Raw genomic sequence first — 22500 nt, 5'->3', positions numbered from 1 at the left:
TACTAATGCATAACTTTAAAAAAAAAGAAAGAAAGAAAAAAAAAAAAAGAAAAAAAAAAAGATAAGTTTCTTCATTTTAAACGATCAACTATTCAAACAGTTTTCAGTGAATATTTCTAATAAAACATTGTAAATACGTAAAATTCTTTGATCCTGATAGCTAGTGTGAAATAATAATAATTAATGTTGTCCCGCAGAAACGCTCATTGATATTTTCTCTTTTTGACAAAAAGAAAAAAAAAAAAAAAAAAAAAAAAAAAAAAAAAAAAAAAAAAAAAAAAAAAAAAAAAAAAAAAAAAAGAAAAAGGGGTGGGGGGGACAGAAACAAAAGAAAAATATTAATATTTATATATACAACAACGGTTGAAACTAAATTTTTTCGTTAGAATTTTAACTTTTACTTTAACAAAAATTACGCAGTCATTGATGCACACGATAAACTTGTTATCGAACTATGACATCATTAACAGAATTTTTATTTCCGTATTTGCATATATATATATATACACACACACACACATATATATATATATATATATATATATATATATATATATATATATATATAAATAAGCGAACTAATGGATTAAACTGAAATATCGTAGAAGGAAGAAGTGACGACAGGAGTTTGAAAACGGAAGAGAAGAGAGAAAAAGTAAAAGAAACTAATAAAAAGGAAACGAAAGTAAAAAGAAATAAATAAAAGATTCAAAGAAGTAAAATGAAATTGTTACGGTGGATTATATTTTTCATGGCTTTGTGTCTCACGTTAATTCAGGGTTATCGAATACTCGGAATTTTTCCAATCAATGTAAAGAGTCACTTTAATATGTTCGAAGGATTGATGAAAGGTCTCGTTAAAAAGGGCCATCAGATTGACGTAATCAGTACGTTTCCATTGGAAAAGTCATTTGTTAATTATACCGATTTAATTGTATTAAAATCGCACATAAAATTTGTCAATAATGTAACGTACGATACTATGAAGAAAGTTTTGTTGGATGAACCGTTGTACATGGTAACAATTGTTTCTGGTAATCAACTTTGTGAACACTTGGCGAATCCACAAATCCAAAAATTAATACACGATCCACCGAAAAAGGAACCGTACGATATCATTTTGATAGAGGTATATTATCTTTATTTATCAGTCCATTTTCTTTTTTTTTTTTTTTCCCCTTTCTATCATAAAATACATATACATTTAGCTCACTTACTATATCATCCTTTTTTTTTTTTTTATAAAATATGACGATATTTATGACAAGTGAGGAAAACCTCCTCACTATCCTATCTATATTTTCTTATCTACGTATATTTATACAATAGTTCTTTTATGACGAGCTTTTATAATAAAACGTTAGATATAATGGGAGAAAAACAAAAAAAAAAAAAAAAGAAACAAAAGAAAAGAAAAAAAAGAAACACGAATTTCGGAAGTACGTTTAGTTTATAAACTGAACACGTTCAATCCATCATGATTGCTTTAAAAAACTCTCTCAAGTTTATTCGTTTTCGATTTTTTAAGATAATTCAAGAATAAAAAATCGTACGCAATAAATTAACGAAATAAATTATCGTTTCGAACAATTTTTCCTAGACAAATAATTTTACGAATAATAATAAGAAATGAATAATAGTGAGAATGGAATTAGTTACATTAAAAATAATATGAAAGATTTTGTAATAATTGAATTGTTTTTTCTAATTGCCATAGATTTTTGGTGCCCCTTGTTTTGCCATATTCGGACATCTTTTCAACGTACCAGTGATCGGTGTCAGTTCGTCTGCTCTTTATCCATGGCAAAATCATATTATCGGAAATCCCGAAAATTTGGCCATTCTTCCAAATAATTTATTGAACTTTAAGACTCCAATGAACTTTTGGCAACGAACATACAATTTTCTACATACTGCCTTCAATAAAATATACTTCAATCATTTGACCGAATATCAAGATGAACAAATAAGAAAGTACATCGGTCCGAATTTACCAAGTGTGCGACAATTGGAAAAGAATATTTCCATGATTCTGGTGAACTCATATTTCACTTTAAATGGAATTAGACCATTAACGCAGGCCCACATAGAAGTTGGTGGATTGCATGTTCAAGATGACGGCTCGGTATTATCACCGGTAAGTCGAACGTATTTATCATCCACGTAAGAAAATAAAATCTAATTGTAAAACAACACTTTGTCAAATGTGTCTTAATGAAAAAAGATTTTTTTCATTGAATTAACATTTTTTTTATTTCATTTCTAATTCCGTAATACAGGAGCTACAGAAATGGTGTGACGAGAGCAAAGATGGTTTTGTCTATTTCACGTTTGGTTCAATGGTCAAGATTGAATCATTTCCAAGAAAGATTCTCGATATATTCTATAAATCTTTCGAAAGGATATCGCCAGTAAATATTCTAATGAAGATTCCAAATCCCAAAGAGTTACCACCTGGTTTGCCAAAGAACGTTCACATTTCACCATGGATACCGCAATTGAAAGTTTTACGTGAGTTTAATTACGCAAAATGAAACATTCGAATATTTTATCAGAATTGCATACTTTAGGAATGTCCTTGAAAAATTATAACATTTTTATAATTAATTGAATTAAATTGAGAAACTATTTACGTCTATATATCGTATCTCTTAATCAAGGGAGAATAATCATTATATCGAATATACATATTTTTTTTAGAACATCGGAACGTGAAAGCGTTTATTACTCACGGTGGTCTTATGGGGACACAAGAGGCCATTTCTTGCGGCGTTCCAATGATCGGAATACCTTTATTCGCCGATCAATTTATAAATATCGATAACTATGTGGAAAAGAAGATTGCAATAAAATTGGATTACGAAAATTTGTCGCAAGATTCTATGGACGCCGCATTGAACGCCATCTTGTATAATTCCACTTACAGGTACGAATCGTTATTGATTTTGAATATTTTTTTGAAACATGGATCATGTTATTCTATCAACTCAAATTATATATATATATATATATTTTTTAGGGAGACGGCACGTATAATAGGAATGAAATTTTCGGATAGGCCATTGAAACCAATCGACGTAGCTAATTATTGGATTAATTATATCGTGAAATATGGACCGGATGCGCTCCGTTCACCGGTCATAGATTTAAATTGGTGGGAAATAGCTCTTTTAGATGTATATGCATTTCTAATTCTTGTTACAGTTTTCATCGTTTACATAACAATTCGTTTAATTCAAATACTTCGGAACATGGTTTTATCTAATGCAAACGTCAATGTTTCACGCGCAAAGAAAATGTCATAACAATCTGATTTCGAATTAGATAATTCCGTGTAGATGAATTTCTTTAAATTTTGTACATATCAAAATATATAATTTAATTAATAATTTAACTTCATGTCGATATCAATGTATGAAAAAATTATAAATCGATAAGCTCTACTTATTAAGCTTTGCTTATTTTCTAAATTAACTCTAGTTTAGAAAATAAGAATCTTGTTTAAATAATCTATGACGATTCATGGAAATATCTGAATATTCTATTTACTTTCAAATTTATCTTTGTTTATGTATCTCAATTTTTTTTTTTTTTAATCGATATAAGAAATGTTATAATCGTTAAAACGTAATGAAAAAAATAAAAGCTGGTTTTTTTTTTTTTTTTTTTTTTTTTACAAAAGTTTCTTTGCAAAATTTGTAATGAAAAATTTAACTTTTAATTGTAATGAATTTATTAATCAAATTTAATATTTAGCGATTGATTTATAATATAAATATTCGATATATCAATATTTTTCCAAGATTCGTCGATTTGTGATTTTTCATTGATAAAACGAAATATGAGGAAAATTACGAAATATTTAAATGGTGATTCTTATTTCTGTACAAAATAAAAGTATATATTGAAATGATCGATCGATTACTAATTAAAAAAAAAAAAAAAAAAAAAAAAATTTCGAAAAAATATTCCTCAGAATATCGAGAAACTTCGATTGTCATTAAACGAATATTGTTTGTTATTACAAGCACAATCATTAGAATAAAAAGTAATTAGTTTATACAATATATTTAAAAAGAAAACAATTATAACAATGAAGTTCAGTCTATCTCCACGTTGATTTCTAATATATTCCAGCACAGCAAACACTATCTTGAGTCCAATTCAGATTTCTCTTTCATTTTCTTTTTTGTATTTTTCTTTTTTTTTTTTTTTTGTCTTTTGTCTTTTTTTTTTTTCTTTGTTTTTAATCATCTTGTATATTTTTCATTCTTTCACTGGCTCGCACTGACTCTTCTTTAATATTTTTTAAAATAATATTTTAACGAACGATAATTATGAAGAACGATAAATATGAATGAATTAATGTTGCTCGCAACTGATGGATCTTCTTATTTCCATTGAAACGAATAAAATCGTTATAGCTTTTTAATCAGACAAGTGACGGTCAATAAGTTTCACGTAAGACCGGTGCAATTGATAAAGTTAGATCAATTGATAAATACGATACACTTGTAGATCGAGTACACTATAGTTTACTATATAATATAATAATTATTTTGTGTAAACAGTTAATAAGTAATACTAATTGGTACTCGTCTATCATAATATTATCATATAATATTTATGTCTGTTATCTTTTGTTTTTCCTGTTAATAAAAGTTATCAATTAGGTCAAATCGTTTATATTCACTTATACACATAAAACTTTTATGGTATTAATTTGATATCAAAAGTTACTCCGATATTATTCATAATAGCACAATAATCACACACATTGAATTAAATTTCGAATTGTAAGTCCTCGATGATAACTTCTCGAAGATATATTTATCGATAAACGATCTATGATCCATGATTTTAACTCTATTAACGTGTGATTTTCAATGCGTTAAAATTTGTGATCTTAGTTGAACGTCAAGTGCTAAACTGTATCAATACTGTACTAACTTCTCGCAAGAATACTCACTTGAGTTTACTATTTAACATTCGAAATATATTCATCGACCATTTTGGTTATTATTATCATTCTGTTATCGCGATGTTTATAGAAAAAAAAAAAAAAAAAAAAAAAAAAAATAACGAAAACAAAACAAAAAAAAAACAAAAAGAAAAATAAAAAATACAAATTATCGTGCATGTAAATATTTTCATGATAATCGTAAAAAAAATATACGGAAGTATAAATATTTAAATGAAATGCTACGACGTTAGATAATTGTAAAAACGTCTATCAATTTTCAAACGTTAAAATATGGAAATGTACTATTCTAATACGAAAAGTGGATATAAATGAAAAATAAATATTTTGCTAACATTTGTTTTTTGTTTTTTCTTTTTTTTTCTTGTTTTGTTTTCTTTTGTTTTTTTTTGTTCTTTTTTTTTTTTTGTGTTTTTTGACATTATCAATTGTTACTGATACAAAGGTATATAAATAAACGTGTGGGTTAAAATAAATATGAATTTGAAAAGAAATAAAGAGCTGCAGAAGGAAAACGAAAAGAAAAGGAGAAGACAGGAAGCAAAAGAAAAAATATATTCGAAGAAAAATGGAAGTGTCACTATGCATTATATTTTGGATGGATTTATGTTTGATGTATTGTCAGGGATATAGAATTCTTGGAATATTTCCATACTATGCAAAAAGTCATTTTGTCATGTTCGAAACATTGATGAAAGGATTAGCTAAAAATGGCCATCAGGTTGATGTCATTAGTCCGTTCCCATTGAAAAAGCCATTCGTTAATTATAACGATTTAATTGTGATAGAATCGCAAATAAATACACTCAATAATGTATCGTACGATATCGCAAGGAAAATCTTCACAGTACATGCGGTGTCAACCATAAGTGGTAATCCCGTTTGTGAATACCTGGCACATCCAGAAATACAAAAACTAATCCACAATCCTCCGAAGGATCCACCTTATGACGTAGTTCTTATAGAGGTATTTTTTTTTAATTTTTTGCTTCTCATTTTTTTTTCTTCTCATCCTTTTCTAAAATTATATTAACAGATTACAAATTATAATTTTAAGATAAAAGTGAGGATGAGAATTGCATTACGTATATATTTTCTTGTAAACGATCGTATAATAAATTACGTAAACTAAAATATATAAACAGAGAATATGATTTCTGATAATTCGAAAAGTCTAATTGACAAACAAAATCTCCCTAAAATAATATAATAACTAAATTGTTTTCTTTTTTTTTTTTTTTTTTTTTTTTTTTTGTAATTGCCATAGATTCTTGGTGCTCATTGTTTAGCCATATTCGGACATCTTTTCAACGTACCAGTGATCGGTGTCAGTTCGTGTACTCTTTATCCATGGCACAATCATATTATCGGAAATCCCGAAAATTTGGCCATTCTTCCAAATAATTTATTGAACTTTAACAATCCAATGAACTTTTGGCAACGAACGTACAACTTTCTACACACTGTCTTCAATAAAATATACTTCAATCATTTGACCAAATATCAAGATGAACAAATAAGAAAGTACGTCGGTCCGAATTTACCAAGTGTGCGACAATTGGAAAAGAATATTTCCATGATTCTGGTGAACTCATATTTTACTTTAAATGGAATTAGACCGTTAACGCAGGCCCACATAGAAGTTGGTGGATTGCATGTTCAAGATGACGGCTCGGTATTATCACCGGTAAGTCGAACGTATTTATCATCCACGTAAGAAAATAAAATCTAATTGTAAAACAACACTTTGTCAAATGTGTCTTAACGAAAAAAGATTTTTTTCACTGAATTAATATTTTTTTTATTTCATTTCTAATTCCGTAATACAGGAGCTACAGAAATGGTGTGACGAGAGCAAAGATGGTTTTGTCTATTTCACGTTTGGTTCAATGGTCAAGATCGAATCATTTCCAAGAAAGATTCTCGATATATTCTATAAATCTTTCGAAAGGATATCGCCAGTAAATATTCTAATGAAGATTCCAAATCCCGAAGAGTTACCACCTGGTTTGCCAAAGAATGTTCACACTTTGCCGTGGATACCGCAATTGAAAGTTTTACGTGAGTTTAATTACGCAAAATGAAACATTCGAATATTTTATCAGAATTGCATACTTTAGGAATGTCCTTGAAAAATTATAACATTTTTATAATTAATTGAATTAAATTGAAAAAATATTTACGTCTATATATCGTATCTCTTAATCAAGGGAGAATAATCATTATATCGAATATATATATATTTTTTTTAGAACATCGGAACGTGAAAGCATTTATTACTCACGGTGGTCTTATGGGGACACAAGAGGCCATTTCATGTGGCGTTCCAATGATCGGATTACCAATCTTCGCCGACCAATTTTCAAATGTCGCTAATTATGTTAAGAAGAATATCGCAATAAAACTAGACTATGAAAATTTATCACAAGATGACATGGACGCGGCATTGAACGCAATCTTAAATAATTCCACATACAGGTATAAACTTTCTACGAACAGTTAATGCGTTAATTACCTTTTAATATTTCCAAGGAAAAAGGTAAAACAAGTATATAGCGTATACATATGTATATATGTATATAAAGATATATTCTTGCGTTATTTCTGAATGTTATTTTGAAAACTGGAACACGATACAGCATAATATGAAACTACATATGATTAACATATCATTATATACTTATTGTTTCAGACAATTCTAATATATACGATAACGTTATATTTTTTAGGCAGGCCGCACATAAAGTTGCACAACAATTTTTAAATAGGCCATTGAAAGCAATTGACACGGCTAATTATTGGATTGAATATATCGTGAAATACGGATGGGACGCACTCCGTTCACCGGCCATGGACTTGAATTGGTGGGAAAACGATCTTTTAGACGTATATACATTCTTATTGTTGACTATAGTTATCATCATTTACATAACAATTCGATTAATTAGAATGTTTCTAAGAATAATTTTATCTAACCCAAATATTAACGTTTCACCCATGAAGAAGATGTTATAACAATTTGATTTCGGTGTTAGAATATTTCAAGATTTTTTAAAAGATAAATGAATTTATTTGGGAATTGGTTCCTATCAATACATTCAACTGATGATAAATTTGTGGTGATGTTTGAAAAATTAATTCGACTTCACGCTGATATCAATGTGTGAATAAATTATAGATAGATAAACGATCTTGTTCAGAAAAAAAAATAAGATTTTATCTATAATGACTCATAGAAATATTCTAATATCTACTATTCCCAAATTTATCTTCAATTATGTATCCCAATTTTTTATCGATGATAAAAAAGATATCAATAATAATTCATATTTTTGTATCAAAGAAAAATCCATATCGAAATCATCGATTCCAAATATTAAGGGAATCGTTTGGCAACAGACGACTCACTATACCAACCAGCAAGTTAAGTCAGTCAGTAAGTACAATATACCCATAGAAAACATGATACTGTTTAATATATACTGTTTACTATATAATAGTTACGATTGTCATGTTTTGTTTTTTCTCTTAATAAAAGTTATCAAAGAGATTAAATCGTTTAAATTGACATGATCACTTAAATCTTTTGCATTATCAATTTAGTGTAAAGAATGATTCCGATATATTGATAATAGCTCAATATTCACAGTTCGGATAATTTCGAGCATGAATCCACGAAAAACGAAGATACATTTATCGTTAAATGATCCATGATCCAGGAGTTTAATGTGTTAAGTCTTTAACAGATGATTATTGCATGGATTAAATTTCGTGGTCTTCGTTGATCATTAGTGACATGCATTAATAGTAACTTTTCGAGAACGCTCGTTAAAGCTCATTCTCTATAGGCTTAAACATTTTTAAAAGATTAACTGATTTTAATGTAATCATTCGATTGTGACGATGTTTATGCAGAAACAAAAACCAAATTACCATACATGTGAATATTTTACTGATAATCGTAAAAATTCGTAAAAGTTTAAATATTTTGTTAAAATGCTCGCCATTTATAAACTCGTCTATCACAGTTTTTAAAAGACCAAACTATGGTAATGTATTATTTTAATATGAAAAATAAATATAAATGAGAAAAAAAAAGTCCTTAGAGCAAAAATTAACTCGAAAATTGACTTATAAATTAACTTAAACGATGATAAATTTCATTTTCTGACATTATCATTTGTTTCCAAAATGTTAATATGTAAATGAACGAATGAATTAAACAAATGTCATATAACGGGAAGAAGTAGCGACGGTACATTGTATAAGAAAAGATACAAGGGAAAACGAAGAAGAATCGAAGAAAAAAAGATTCAAAGAAAAATGAAGACTTTACTATGGATTATATTGTGTATGAGTTTGTGTCTTACGTTATCCCAGGGATATAGAATCCTTGGAATTTTTCCATTTCTCGGGAAAAGTCATTTTATTATGTTCGAAAATTTGATGAAAGGACTCGTTAAGAAGGGTCATCAGGTCGATGTGATTAGTTCGTACCCATTGAATAAACCGTTCGTTAATTATACCGATTTAGTTGTGGTGCCATTGGAAAATAAAATTGTCAATAACATTTCGTACAAATTAGCAAATAAACTCTCCATTTTGCAGACGTTGTCAAACATAGCTGGTAATAATCTTTGTGAAAACTTGGCACTTCCAAAAATTCAAAAACTAATTCGCAATCCTCCGAAGGATCCACCCTATGACGTCGTACTGATGGAGGTATTTCATTACATTCTTTGTTTTTAATTGTCCTTTTCATCCTATTGTAAAATAAGACTGACAAATTAACATATTTTACGCGACATGTCGAACACGTTAGCACATCTCCACGATGCAATTCAAATGACGCAATGCATTTCAATGGAGTTCAAAAAAGATAATAAGAGAAAATAGGTTCGCGGAGACAAAAAAAAAAAAAAAAAAAAAAAAGGAAAAAAGAAAAAAGAACAGAGGAAACATTAAAAAATTTGGCAAGATTTTAATGATTAATTGTTTAATTGACAATCGTTCTATCCTTGACCATGATTCACATTATAAGCTTTCCAATTTGTTTGCTTTTGATTACTCGTAAGCATTAGGAAAGAAAAATTATATGTGAGATAAATTAACGTTAGGATAATTTATAATCTTGACAAACATCATCGTGAATAATAAATAAATGTAAGGACAAGAAACGCATTCGTACGTCTTTCTCTGTGTAAGATCGTCTAAGTTAGATAAACTAAAATATTTATACGGAAGATGATAATTTGAGATAATTCGCCAAAGTCTAATAGTACAAACATAATGATCATTAGAAAATAATAAAATGAAAGAATTCCTAGTAACTCGATTGTTTTTTCTAATTGCCTTAGGTTCTCGCTGCTCATTGTTTTGCTATATTCGGACATATTCTTAATGTACCAGTGATCGGTGTCAGTACTTGCAGTCTCTATCCATGGCAAAATCAATATATTGGAAATCCCGAAAATTTGGCCATTCTTCCGAATAATTTATTGAACTTTAACAATCCAATGAACTTTTGGCAACGAACGTACAACTTTCTACACACTATCTTCAACAAAATATACTTCAATCATGTAACCAAATATCAAGATGAACAAATAAGAAAGTACGTAGGTCCGAATTTACCGAGTATACGACAATTGGAAAAAAATATTTCCATGATTCTGGTGAACTCATATTTCACTTTAAATGGAATTAGACCTTTAACGCAGGCCTTCGTCGAAGTCGGTGGATTGCACGTTCAAGATGACGGCTCAAAATTATCACCTGTAAGTCAACGTACGAATCATCCACGTAAGAATATAAAATCTAATTGTAAGACAACAATGTGTCGAATGTATCTCAACGAAAAAAGATTTTTTCACTGAATTAACATTTTTTTTTATTTCATTTCTAATTCCGTAATACAGGAGCTACAGAAATGGTTGGACGAGAGCAAAGATGGTTTTGTCTATTTCACGTTTGGTTCAATGGTCAAGATCGAATCATTTCCAAGAAAGATTCTCGATATATTCTATAAATCTTTCGAAAGGATATCGCCAGTAAATATTCTAATGAAGATTCCAAATCCCGAAGAGTTACCACCTGGTTTGCCAAAGAACGTTCACACTTTGCCGTGGATACCGCAATTGAAAGTTTTACGTGAGTTTAATTACGCAAAATGAAACATTCGAATATTTTATCAGAATTGCATACTTTAACAATATCCTTTAAAAAATATAACATTTTTATAATTAATTGAATTAAATTGAGAAAATATTTACGTCTATATATCGTATCTCTCAATCAAGGGAGAATAATCATTATATCGAATATATATATATTTTTTTTAGAACATCGGAACGTGAAAGCATTTATTACTCACGGTGGTCTTATGGGGACACAAGAGGCCATTTCATGTGGCGTTCCAATGATCGGATTACCAATCTTCGCCGACCAATTTTCAAATGTCGCTAATTATGTTAAGAAGAATATCGCAATAAAACTAGACTATGAAACTTTATCGCAAGATGACATGGATGCGGCATTGAACGCAATCTTAAATAATTCCACATACAGGTACAGGTACTTTCTATGAGCAATTAAAGCTTTAATTGCCTCTTAATTTTTCCAAGGAAAAAGCCAAAAGAAATATTTAACTTATACATATATATATACATATCTTCAAATATTATTTTCGAAGAAAGAACACGATACACTATCAACTCAAATTGTATATATGTAACATATTATTATGCAATTTTTATTTCGAACAACGATAACTCTAAATAACGATAACAATATATTTTTTAGGGAGGCCGCACGTAAAGTTGCACAAAAATTTATGGATAGGCCATTGAAGGCAATCGACACGGCTAATTATTGGATTGAATATATCGTGAAATACGGATGGGACGCACTCCGTTCACCGGCCATGGACTTGAATTGGTGGGAAAACGATCTTTTAGACGTATATACATTCTTATTGTTGACTATAGTTATCATCATTTACATAACAATTCGATTAATTAGAATGTTTCTAAGCATAATTTTATCTAACCCAAATATTAACGTTTCACCCATGAAGAAGATGTTATAACAATTTGATTTCGGTGTTAGAATATTTCAAGATTTTTTAAAACATAAATGAATTTATTTGAGAATTGGTTCCTATCAATACATTCAACTGATGATAAATTTGTGGTGATGTTTGAAAAATTAATTCGACTTCACGCTGATATCAATGTGTGAATAAATTATAGATAGATAAACGATCTTGTTCAGAAAAAAAAATAAGATTTTATTTATGATGACTCATAGAAATATTCTAATATCTACTATTTCCAAATTTATCTTCAATTATGTATCCCAATTTTTTATCGATGATAAAAAAGATATCAATAATAATTTATATAAATCCATATCGAAATCATCGATTCCAAATATTAAGGGAATCGTTTGGCAACAGACGACTCACTATGCCAACCAGCAAGTTAAGTCAGTCAGTAAGTACAATATACCCATAGAAAGCATGATACTATTTAATATATACTGTTTACTATATAATAGTTACGATTGTCATGTTGTTTTGTTTTTTCTCTTAATAAAAGTTATCAAAGAGATTAAATCGTTTAAATTGACATAATCACTTAAATCTTTTGCATTATCAATTTAGTGTAAAGAATGATTCCGATATATTGATAATAGCTCAATATTCACAGTTCGGATAATTTCGAGCATGAGTCCACGAAAAACGAAGATATATTTATCGTTAAATGATCCATGATCCAGGAGTTTAATGTGTTAAGTCTTTAACAGATGATTATTGCATGGATTAAATTTCGTGGTCTTCGTTGATCATTAGTGACATGCATTAATAATAACTTTTCGAGAACGCTCGTTAACACTCATTCTCCATAGTCTTAAATGCACTCACCGACTTTGACGTAATCATGCCGTTATTACGATGATTGTGCAAAAACAAAAAAACAAAAAAAAAGACAAAAAAAAAATGATAAAACGAAATTACCGTGTATATAAATATTTTCCTGATAACCTTAAAAATTCATAATAGTTTAAATATTTAGTTAAAATGTTGACCATTTACAAAGCTATCTAACGTATCGTTTAAACATCAGTATATGTAAATGTACTATATTAGTATAGAAAATGCATATAAATGAAGGAAATAAACACTACGCTAAATGTTTTATGATATTATTATTTTTTTGACGAAATATGTATATATAAACGAACGAATGAATTAAAAAAATGTCACATTACGGGAAGAAGTAGCAACGGTAAATTGCATAAGGAAAGATACAAGAAAAAACGAAGAAGAATCGAAGAAAAAAAGATTCAAAGAAAAATGAAGATTTTACTATGCATTATTTCGTGTATGAGTTTGTGTCTTACGTTATCCCAAGGATATAGAATCCTTGGAATATTTCCATATAAAGTGAAAAGTCATTTTATTATGTTCGAAAGTTTAATGAAAGGTCTCGCTAAGAAGGGTCATCAGGTTGATGCAATTGGTCCGTTCCCACTGAAAAAATCATTCGTCAATTATACAGATTTAGTTGTGATATCACAAGAAATCAATTTTGTCAATAATGTTTCGTACGATATCGCAAGTAAACTGACAATGATAGATGTATTGTCAACCATAGGTGGCTATCAGCTTTGTGAATGCTTGGAACATCCAAAAATCCAAAAACTAATTCACAATCCTCCAAAGGATCCACCTTATGACGTAGTTCTGATAGAGGTATTCCTTTAACTTTCTTGTTTTTTTCATTTTTTCTTTTTTTCATCCTTCTCTTAAAATTATATTAACAGACTTATATTTTTTTACGCAACATGTCGAATGTTTGCATATCTCCACAAAGTATTTAAAATAATGCAGGCATTTAAATGCAGTTGAAGAAAAAAGTGACAGGGAAAATGATAAAAGAACTAACAATTCCACTATCACTTAAAAACTAAATGTTAAGCTAATCACGTTCTATTCTTGACTATGACTTACATTATGTAAGCTTTCCAATTTGTATGCTTCCGATCATATGATAGCATTAGAAAACAAAAATTATACATGATAAATTAACATAAATGATAAATCATAATCTCGACAAAAAAACAACGCGAATAATAAGTTAAAGATGAACATAAAGATGAGAATAGCGTTCGCACATCTTTTTCTGTGCAAAATCGTATAAGTTACGTAAACTTCAATATTTATACGAAAAATGATAATTTGATAATTTGTAAAAAAGTCTAATTGTCCAGACAAAACGGATCATTAGAAAATAATAATATGAAAGAACTCCTAGTAACTGGATTATTTTTTTTAATTGCCTTAGGTTCTTGCTGCTCATTGTTTTGCTATATTTGGACATATTCTTAATGTACCAGTGATCGGTGTCAGTACTGCAAATTATTTATGGCTCAGTTCTTTCTTAGAAAATCCCCAAAATTTGGCCATCTTTCCCAATAATTTATTGCACTTTAACAGTCCAATGAACTTTTGGCAACGAACGTACAACTTTCTACACAGTGTCTTCAACAAAATGTACTTCAATCATTTGACCAAATATCAAGATGAACAAATAAGAAAGTACGTCGGTCCGAATTTACCGAGTGTGCGACAAATGGAACAAAATATTTCCATAATTTTGATGAACTCATATTTTACTATGGACGGAATTAGACCTTTAACGCAGGCCTACGTCGAAGTCGGTGGATTACATGTTCAAGATGACGGCTCGAAATTATCACCTGTAAGTCAACGTACGAATCATCCACGTAAGAATATAAAATCTAATCGTAAGACAACAATATGTCGAATGTATCTCAACGAAAAAAGGATTTTTTCACTGAATTAACATTTTTTTTTATTTCATTTCTAATTCCGTAATACAGGAGCTACAGAAATGGTGTGACGAGAGCAAAGATGGTTTTATCTATTTCACGTTTGGTTCAATGGTCAAGATCGAATCATTTCCAAGAAAGATTCTCGATATATTCTATAAATCTTTCGAAAAGATATCGCCAGTAAATATTCTAATGAAAATTCCAAATCCCAAAGAGTTACCACCTGGTTTGCCGAAGAACGTTCACATTTCGTCGTGGATGCCGCAATTAAAAGTTTTACGTGAGTTTTATTAACTCAAATTCGAACGTTTCATTAGAATTCTATCCTTTAGCAATGTCCTTTAACAACTATAACATTCCTATAATTAATTAAATTACATTCAGAAATTTTCACGTTCATATCGTATCTCATAAATTACGTAGAATCGTTGTATCCAATATATTTTTAGAACATCCAAACGTGAAGGCATTTATTACTCATGGTGGTCTTATGGGAACACAGGAAGCCATTTCATGCGGCGTTCCAATGATCGGAATACCTATTTTCGGTGACCAATTTGCAAATGTCATTAATTATGTGAAGCAAAATATTGCAATAAAACTAGACTACGAAAATTTGTCGCAAGATGAAATGGACGCTGCATTAAATACAATTTTATATAATTCCACATACAGGTACATGCTTTCAATTAGCAGTTTAATTGTCTCTTAACTTTTTCAAGATAAAAGCCAATAGAAATATTTAATTTCTCGTATCATTTTCGAATATTATTTTCAACGAAAGAACACGATATATTATCAACTCAAATTATATATGTCTAATATATAAATTATGTACTTTCTATTTGGGAACATTTTGAATAACGATAACAATATATTTTTCAGAGAGACTTCACGTAAAGTCGCACAAAAATTTATGGATAGGCCATTGAAGGCAATCGATACGGCTAATTATTGGATTGAATATATCGTGAAATACGGATGGGACGCACTCCGTTCACCGGCCATGGACTTGAATTGGTGGGAGAACGATCTTTTAGACATATATACATTCTTATTGTTGATTATAGTTATCATCATTTACATAACAATTCGATTAATTAGAATGTTTCTAAGCATAATTTTATCTAACCCAAATATTAACGTTTCACCCATGAAGAAGATGTTATAACAATTTGATTTCGGTGTTAGAATATTTCATGGTTTTTTTATAGCATAAATGAATTTATTTGGAATTTGTTCCTATCAATGCATTCAACAGATGTTAAATTTGTGGTGACGTTTGAAAGATCAACTCGACTTCATGCTGATATCAATGTATAAATAAATTATCGATAAACAATCTTGTTCAGAAAATAAGTAAGGTTTTATCTATGATAACTCGTAGTAATATTCCAATATTTACTATTTCCAAATATATCTTCAATTATGTATCCCAATTTTTTATCGATATAGAAATGAGCATTCTATTGATTTACAACAAGTTAGTTGTTAAAAGTGATGAATATTAGGATTTTTAACAAAATTTTCTTTGAAAATTTAACTTCTAACTAATAATTAATGAATTTATTAAAGTACTAATTACTTAACAATTGATTTGAATATAAATACTCGATATATCAATATTTCTGCGAGTCATTGTTTATGATTTTTATTGATAAAAGCAATAAAAATGTAAGAAAATAATACGAAATATTTATAGTAATGCACATTTTTATACAAATTAAAAGTTCATATTAATAATAATAATAAGAATAATAATAACAGTAATAAGAATAGTAATAATATTAATAATAGTAATAATAATAATAATAATAATAATAATAATAATAATAATAATAATAATAATAATAATAATAATAATAATAATAATAATTAAGATATCGTTCGGCCAAAAAGCTCACATTATCAATCAGCAAGTTAGATGAGTTAGTAAATACAATCAATGTACTCGTACAAATATATGCTACCGTTTATTATATTATATAATAATTATTTTTCATCAGTAGATTGTTGTAATGCCAACTGATATTATGTATTGTAATATTATTATATAACAGTTACGATTGTTATGTTTTGTTGTACCTCAAAGTTATCTAAAAAAATTTTTTGCATTATCAATTCAGTGTCAAGAGTTATTCAGATATATTGGTAATAGTTCAATAATTATTCACGTTCGAGATTAATTTCGAGTATGACTCCTCGAAAAACGTAGATATATTTATCGATAAGGGATCCATGATCTAGGGATTTTAAAGTATTAGTTTTCTAAAAGATAATTATCAGATGCGTTAGAAAAAATTTATGATCTTCGTTGAACATTAGTGACATGCATCAATAGTAATTTCTCGACAATTAAAGTTCCTTTTCTATGAACTTAAATACATTCACCGACCTTGACGTAATCATTCCGTTATCACGACGTTTGTAAAAATAAAAAAAAAAATAAAAAAAAAAAAAAAAAAAAAAAAAAAAAAAGAAAATAAAAAAGAAATAAAAAAGAAATTAAACTAAATTACTTTAAAAATTTATAGTTCCCCGATAAGGATAAAAATTTAATGAACGAAAATTAAATTATTCGTCAGAGTCCTAGAGCTCATCATACATTTGCAAAATTATAAATAATATTTTTCAAGAGTTAATATACTGATAGGTATTATATTGGTAGAAAAAAAAAAAAAATTAACTGTAAATGGGAAAAGAATTCAAACTAAATGTTATCTTGGAAGGTTATCACTTCTGACCGAATATTCATGTTACGTATATAAACGAACGGATGAGTTAAAAATCATGTCATATATCGAAAAGAAGTAGTGACGGTATTTTGTATTAGAACAAAAAAATAATAAGAAGAAAGTGAAGTAAAAAAAGATTTTTGAAAGGAAAAAATGAAAGCGTTACTATGCATTATTTTTTGTATTTACTTATGTTTAACGTTATCTCACGGATATAGAATTCTCGGAATTTTTTCATATCATGGAAAAAGTCATTTTATCATGTTCGAAAGTTTGATGAAAGGTCTCGCTAAGAAGGGTCATCAAGTCGATGTAATTAGTACGTACCCATTGAAAAAACCATTCGTTAATTATACCGATTTGGTTGTAATACCATTGGAAATAAATATTGTCAATAACATGTCATACAATATCGCAAGGAAATTCTCCATGGTGGAGATTACCACAACCGTATGTGGTAATAATCTTTGTGAACACTTGGCAAATCCAAAAATTCAGGAACTAATACACAATCCTCCGAAGAATCCACCCTATGACGTCGTTCTGATAGAGGTATTTCTTTAACATTTTTGTTTTTCATTTATTTATTTTTATTCTTATTTCTCTTTTTATTCTTCATTTTTTTCTCGAATTAGACTGAGAGTTTTATTTTTTTTTTCTTTTTTTTTTTTTTTTTTCCCTATGCAAAATGTCGGATATTTGCACGTTTCTACAACAAAAATTTTCAATGACGCATGCATTTCAATTTCAATTCAGAAAAAAAAAAATGACAGGGAAAATGAAAGAAAAACTAAAAATAATGCAATCAGTTAAAGATTAAATGTTAAACTGATCACGTACTATACTTAACCATAACTAAACATTATAAGCTTCCCAATTTATTTGCTATCAAATCATTCGATATCATTAAGAAATAAAAAACATATATGATAAATTAATATGAGGCTATTATATAATATCGGCCAAAAAAATAGTGAATGATAAGTTTACGATAAATGTAAGGACCAAAATAAGTATTCGTAAGTCTTTTCCTCTGCACGGTCGTATAAGTTACTTAAAATCGTAAATTAAAATAAATATACACAAAATATAATTTCTATTAATTCGAAAAGTCTAATCGACAAATAATATCTACATAAAATAACAATATGAAATCTTTCATAATAACAAAATTATTTTTTCTAATTGTCGTAGGTTCTTGCTGCCCATTGTTTTGCCATATTCGGACATCTTCTGAACGTACCAGTGATCGGTATCAGTTCTTCCATTCTCTATCCATGGCAAAATCAATATATTGGAAATCCCGAAAATTTCGCCATCTTTCCTAATACTTTATTGCATTTTAAAAATCCAATGAATTTTTTGCAACGAACGTACAACTTTCTATACATTTTCTTCAACAAAATATACTTCGATCATTTGACGAAATATCAAGACGAACAAATAAGAAAGTACGTCGGTCCGAATTTACCGAGTGTGCGACAATTGGAAAAGAATATTTCAATGATTCTAGTGAACTCATATTTTACTGTGGACCGAATCAGACCATTAACGCAGGCCTACGTCGAAATCGGTGGATTGCACGTTCAAGATGACGGCTCAAAATTATCACCTGTAAGTCAACGTACGAATCATCCACGTAAGAATATAAAATCTAATTGTAAGACAACAATGTGTCGAATGTATCTCAACGAAAAAAGATTTTTTCACTGAATTAACATTTTTTTTTTTTATTTCATTTCTAATTCCGTAATACAGGAGCTACAGAAATGGTGTGACGAGAGCAAAGATGGTTTTATCTATTTCACGTTTGGTTCAATGGTCAAGATCGAATCATTTCCAAGAAAGATTCTCGATATATTCTATAAATCTTTCGAAAAGATATCGCCAGTAAATATTCTAATGAAAATTCCAAATCCCAAAGAGTTACCACCTGGTTTGCCGAAGAACGTTCACATTTTGCCGTGGATACCGCAATTGAAGGTTTTACGTGAGTTTTATTAACTCAAATTCGAACGTTTCATTAGAATTCCATCCTTTAGCAATGTCCTTTAATAACTATAACATTCCTATAATTAATTGAATTACATTCAGAAATTTTCACGTTCATATCGTATCTCATAAATTACGTAGAATCGTTGTATCCAATATATTTTTAGAACATCCAAACGTGAAGGCATTTATTACTCATGGTGGTCTTATGGGAACACAGGAGGCCATTTCATGCGGCGTTCCAATGATCGGAATACCTATCTTCTGCGACCAATTTGCAAATATCGCCAATTACGTGGAAAAGAATATTGCAATAAAACTAGACTACGAAAATTTGTCGCAAGATGAAATGGACGCTGCATTAAATACAATTTTATATAATTCCACATACAGGTACATGCTTTCAATTAGCAGTATAATTGTCTCTTAACTTTTTCAAGATAAAAGCCAATAGAAATATTTAATTTCTCGTATCATTTTCTAATATTATTTTCAACGAAAGAACACGATATATTATCAACTCAAATTGTATATGTCTAATATATAAATTATGTACTTTCTATTTGGAAACATTTCGAATAACGATAACAATATATTTTTCAGGGAGGCTGCACGTAAGGTCGCACAAAAATTTATGGATAGGCCATTGAAGGCAATCGACACCGCTAATTATTGGATTGAATATATCGTGAAATACGGATGGGACGCACTCCGTTCACCGGCCATGGACTTGAATTGGTGGGAGAACAATCTTTTAGATGTATATATATTCTTATTGTTGATTATAATTATCATCATTTACATAACAATTCGATTAATACTAATGCTTCTTAACATGATAATATCAAAGACAAATAACAATTTTTCACTAGTAAAAAAGATGTCGTAACAAATTTAATTTCAGATAACGATAATCCTAAACGATTATCCTAATTTATTTTAAACCTTTTTCTCATATCATAGAAGTTAATTATCGATAGATAATAATTTCGTCGAGAGAGTTGAATTACATTTCGTTATAGAAACATGAATAAATTTTAAATCGATAGATAAACCGTTCTTTTTTATAATATAAATAAGGTTTTATCTTATGATGACTTGCGGAACAATTATGAAAGATCTTATACATCGATATTTATCTATAATTATCTCAATGTTTTATCGATATAGATATGAACGTTATTATTTCTCTGACGATCACGATAGTCACTAGAATAAATAAAAGTAATTTCATGCAAAAGTTTTCCTTAGGACCGTAATAAAATTTAAAGAGGCAACTTCGAAGCTTAGAATTTATCTTAGACATAAGTAATAAACGTCAGAATATTTCTCCTAGTCATTGTTACAATTTTCGTTAATAATAAAACGAGGCGAACCTGCGAATGATTAAAAGATTAAGTAGTTTTCTTATAACGTGACGTATTAAATCGTCGATAAAAAACAAAAGGAAAAAAAAAAAAAAAAAAAAAAAAAAAAAAAAAAGAAAGAAAAACCTATTAGAAATAAAATACATATACGATAAAATTATATAAAAATTAAAGCCTGATAAACTAACAAATACGCGAAAGCAATATAAAGTCATAAAATGCGCTACTTATCACGCATAGATATTTAAAATCACGAAGATAAGAATTATTCTTATCTTCGAAACGTTTAAAAAATCTGATTAAACTTAGAAAAAAAATGTTTTCCGTAAGAAAATTTTTTTCTATGGGTATTTGTTAAAAAAAAAAAAAAAAAAAGAAAAAAAGAAGTCATTAATCGGCCTTTATCAAATGATATTTATCGACTCTTAAAAAGGATCGATTTATTTCTAACAAAAGAATGAATCGAACCGATTTTTAGATCCCCCTAAAGAGGATTTAATTATTTCTAATCAATCAATATGATATATTAAAAATATTAATTACTTTTCTTATTTATTTCCTATTACCTAGTCCATAATAAACTTATTTAGATTAATACGTAAAATAATGAATATTCATGATAGGTAGAAATTTAGCTTGAATATTGCATGTTCTTATACAAACTAATGATAAAATCAGGGACGATGGAGAGGGGTGGCGGAGAGGAGCGGGGTGGGAGGGAGGGGGGGGGGGGACGTCAAAAAAATGATGCTACATAATAGTTCAATGAAAAAGTATCATATAAAATCCAGTTTTAAGTAACTACTGTCACGTAAAATATAATTCTCATGATGTATGTGTACGTGCGTGTAGTATATATATAGAAGGCGCTACACTTAAACAAGTAGCCTATCTCACGAGGTATATCAGATACGGGAGAAAAAAAAAAAAAAAAGAAAAAGAAAAAAGAAAAGAAAAAAAAGATAGATAAATGCTCGTACAAAAATTGTTTCTTACAAGATGAGAACAAATAATACGATATACGATATATAAATAATTTTTTCGCATAAGCGGACAAACAAAGAGTCACATACTATCGTGATATTATAATTGAGATCAAGATGATTCGAACGATCTATAATAATAATAATAATAATAATAATAATAATAATAATAATAATAATAATAATATTACTACTTTGCTTTGAGTAAAAAAGAAAAAAATTCTTGAAAAAGTTTCTGTTTCCCGTGTAAGTTTCCCCATTAAAATGATCAGCAGCATCGATCATTAAAATGAAACTAATCGGTTTATTAAAAATCGGCTTAACTTTTGAAAAGATACACGGGAAGCAAGTTAACGTACTCCGTCGGTAAGGTAGATAATTTCGAAATGAATCATCTCGTTGGGGGAGGAGGGAGGGGAGAGGGGGGAATGAAAAGAAAAGAAAATTAAAAAAGAAAAAAAAAAACAGAGAAAAGAAAAAAAAAAGAGAAAAAGGAAAAGATGAAGGAAGCAGGAAAAAAAGAAAGAAAGAAAGAAAGGAAGAAAGAAAGAAAGGAGGGAAGGAAAAAAGGAAGGAAAAAAGAA

At 28.7% G+C, this 22500-nt stretch overlaps 3 protein-coding genes across 4 annotated transcripts in view; all 3 read left to right on the top strand.

The window, feature by feature from the left end:
- LOC124955382 (UDP-glucosyltransferase 2-like) overlaps positions 1–3495 on the top strand; it is a 7005-nt gene extending 3510 nt beyond the window's left edge. The window contains exons 1-5 of one of the 2 annotated variants that reach the window (XM_047509735.1): positions 584–1129; positions 1718–2137; positions 2280–2511; positions 2701–2926; positions 3020–3495. In XM_047509735.1, coding sequence (XP_047365691.1) covers positions 722–1129; positions 1718–2137; positions 2280–2511; positions 2701–2926; positions 3020–3305 — 1572 coding nt within the window. In that variant the 5' untranslated portion in view covers positions 584–721 and the 3' untranslated portion in view covers positions 3306–3495. Of the gene's footprint in view, positions 1–583; positions 1130–1717; positions 2138–2279; positions 2512–2700; positions 2927–3019 lie in introns of those variants that run through there. The other variant, XM_047509734.1, reaches the window with a different exon arrangement.
- Positions 3496–3849: 354 nt separating this feature from the next.
- LOC124955560 lies at positions 3850–12596 on the top strand. Its single transcript, XM_047510148.1, has 10 exons — positions 3850–5948; positions 6249–6668; positions 6811–7042; positions 7234–7459; positions 7711–7993; positions 9194–9703; positions 10339–10758; positions 10900–11131; positions 11323–11554; positions 11783–12596. The coding sequence occupies exons 1-10, from the start codon at positions 5550–5552 to the stop codon at positions 12066–12068; spliced, it is 3240 nt and encodes a 1079-aa protein (XP_047366104.1). The 5' UTR covers positions 3850–5549; the 3' UTR covers positions 12069–12596.
- Positions 12597–13237: 641 nt separating this feature from the next.
- LOC124955559 lies at positions 13238–20958 on the top strand. Its single transcript, XM_047510147.1, has 13 exons — positions 13238–13736; positions 14329–14745; positions 14888–15119; positions 15289–15514; positions 15725–16003; positions 16054–16156; positions 16192–16322; positions 17476–17599; positions 17722–18126; positions 18769–19188; positions 19333–19564; positions 19734–19959; positions 20170–20958. The coding sequence occupies exons 1-13, from the start codon at positions 13338–13340 to the stop codon at positions 20453–20455; spliced, it is 3480 nt and encodes a 1159-aa protein (XP_047366103.1). The 5' UTR covers positions 13238–13337; the 3' UTR covers positions 20456–20958.
- The last annotated feature ends 1542 nt before the right edge of the window (positions 20959–22500 follow it).

The sequence above is a fragment of the Vespa velutina genome, chromosome 18 (genome assembly GCF_912470025.1).
Source record: "Vespa velutina chromosome 18, iVesVel2.1, whole genome shotgun sequence".
Classification (NCBI taxonomy): domain Eukaryota; kingdom Metazoa; phylum Arthropoda; class Insecta; order Hymenoptera; family Vespidae; genus Vespa; species Vespa velutina.
The sequence above is the reverse complement of the archived record's forward strand: the minus strand, read 5'-3'. Positions and strand labels throughout refer to the sequence as shown.

Excerpts from the sequence above, each read along its gene's own strand:
- LOC124955560 (XM_047510148.1), top strand. The coding sequence starts at position 5,550 with ATGGAAGTGTCACTATGCATTATATTTTGGATGGATTTATGTTTGATG. Across the intron at positions 10,759-10,899 it reads ACGGCTCAAAATTATCACCT|GAGCTACAGAAATGGTTGGA; the intron begins GTAAGTCAACGT and ends TCCGTAATACAG. Across the intron at positions 11,555-11,782 it reads AATTCCACATACAGGTACAG|GGAGGCCGCACGTAAAGTTG; the intron begins GTACTTTCTATG and ends TATATTTTTTAG.
- LOC124955559 (XM_047510147.1), top strand. The coding sequence starts at position 13,338 with ATGAAGATTTTACTATGCATTATTTCGTGTATGAGTTTGTGTCTTACG. Across the intron at positions 16,004-16,053 it reads GTTTCACCCATGAAGAAGAT|CATAAATGAATTTATTTGGA; the intron begins GTTATAACAATT and ends GTTTTTTTATAG. Across the intron at positions 18,127-18,768 it reads ATGACGTCGTTCTGATAGAG|GTTCTTGCTGCCCATTGTTT; the intron begins GTATTTCTTTAA and ends TAATTGTCGTAG.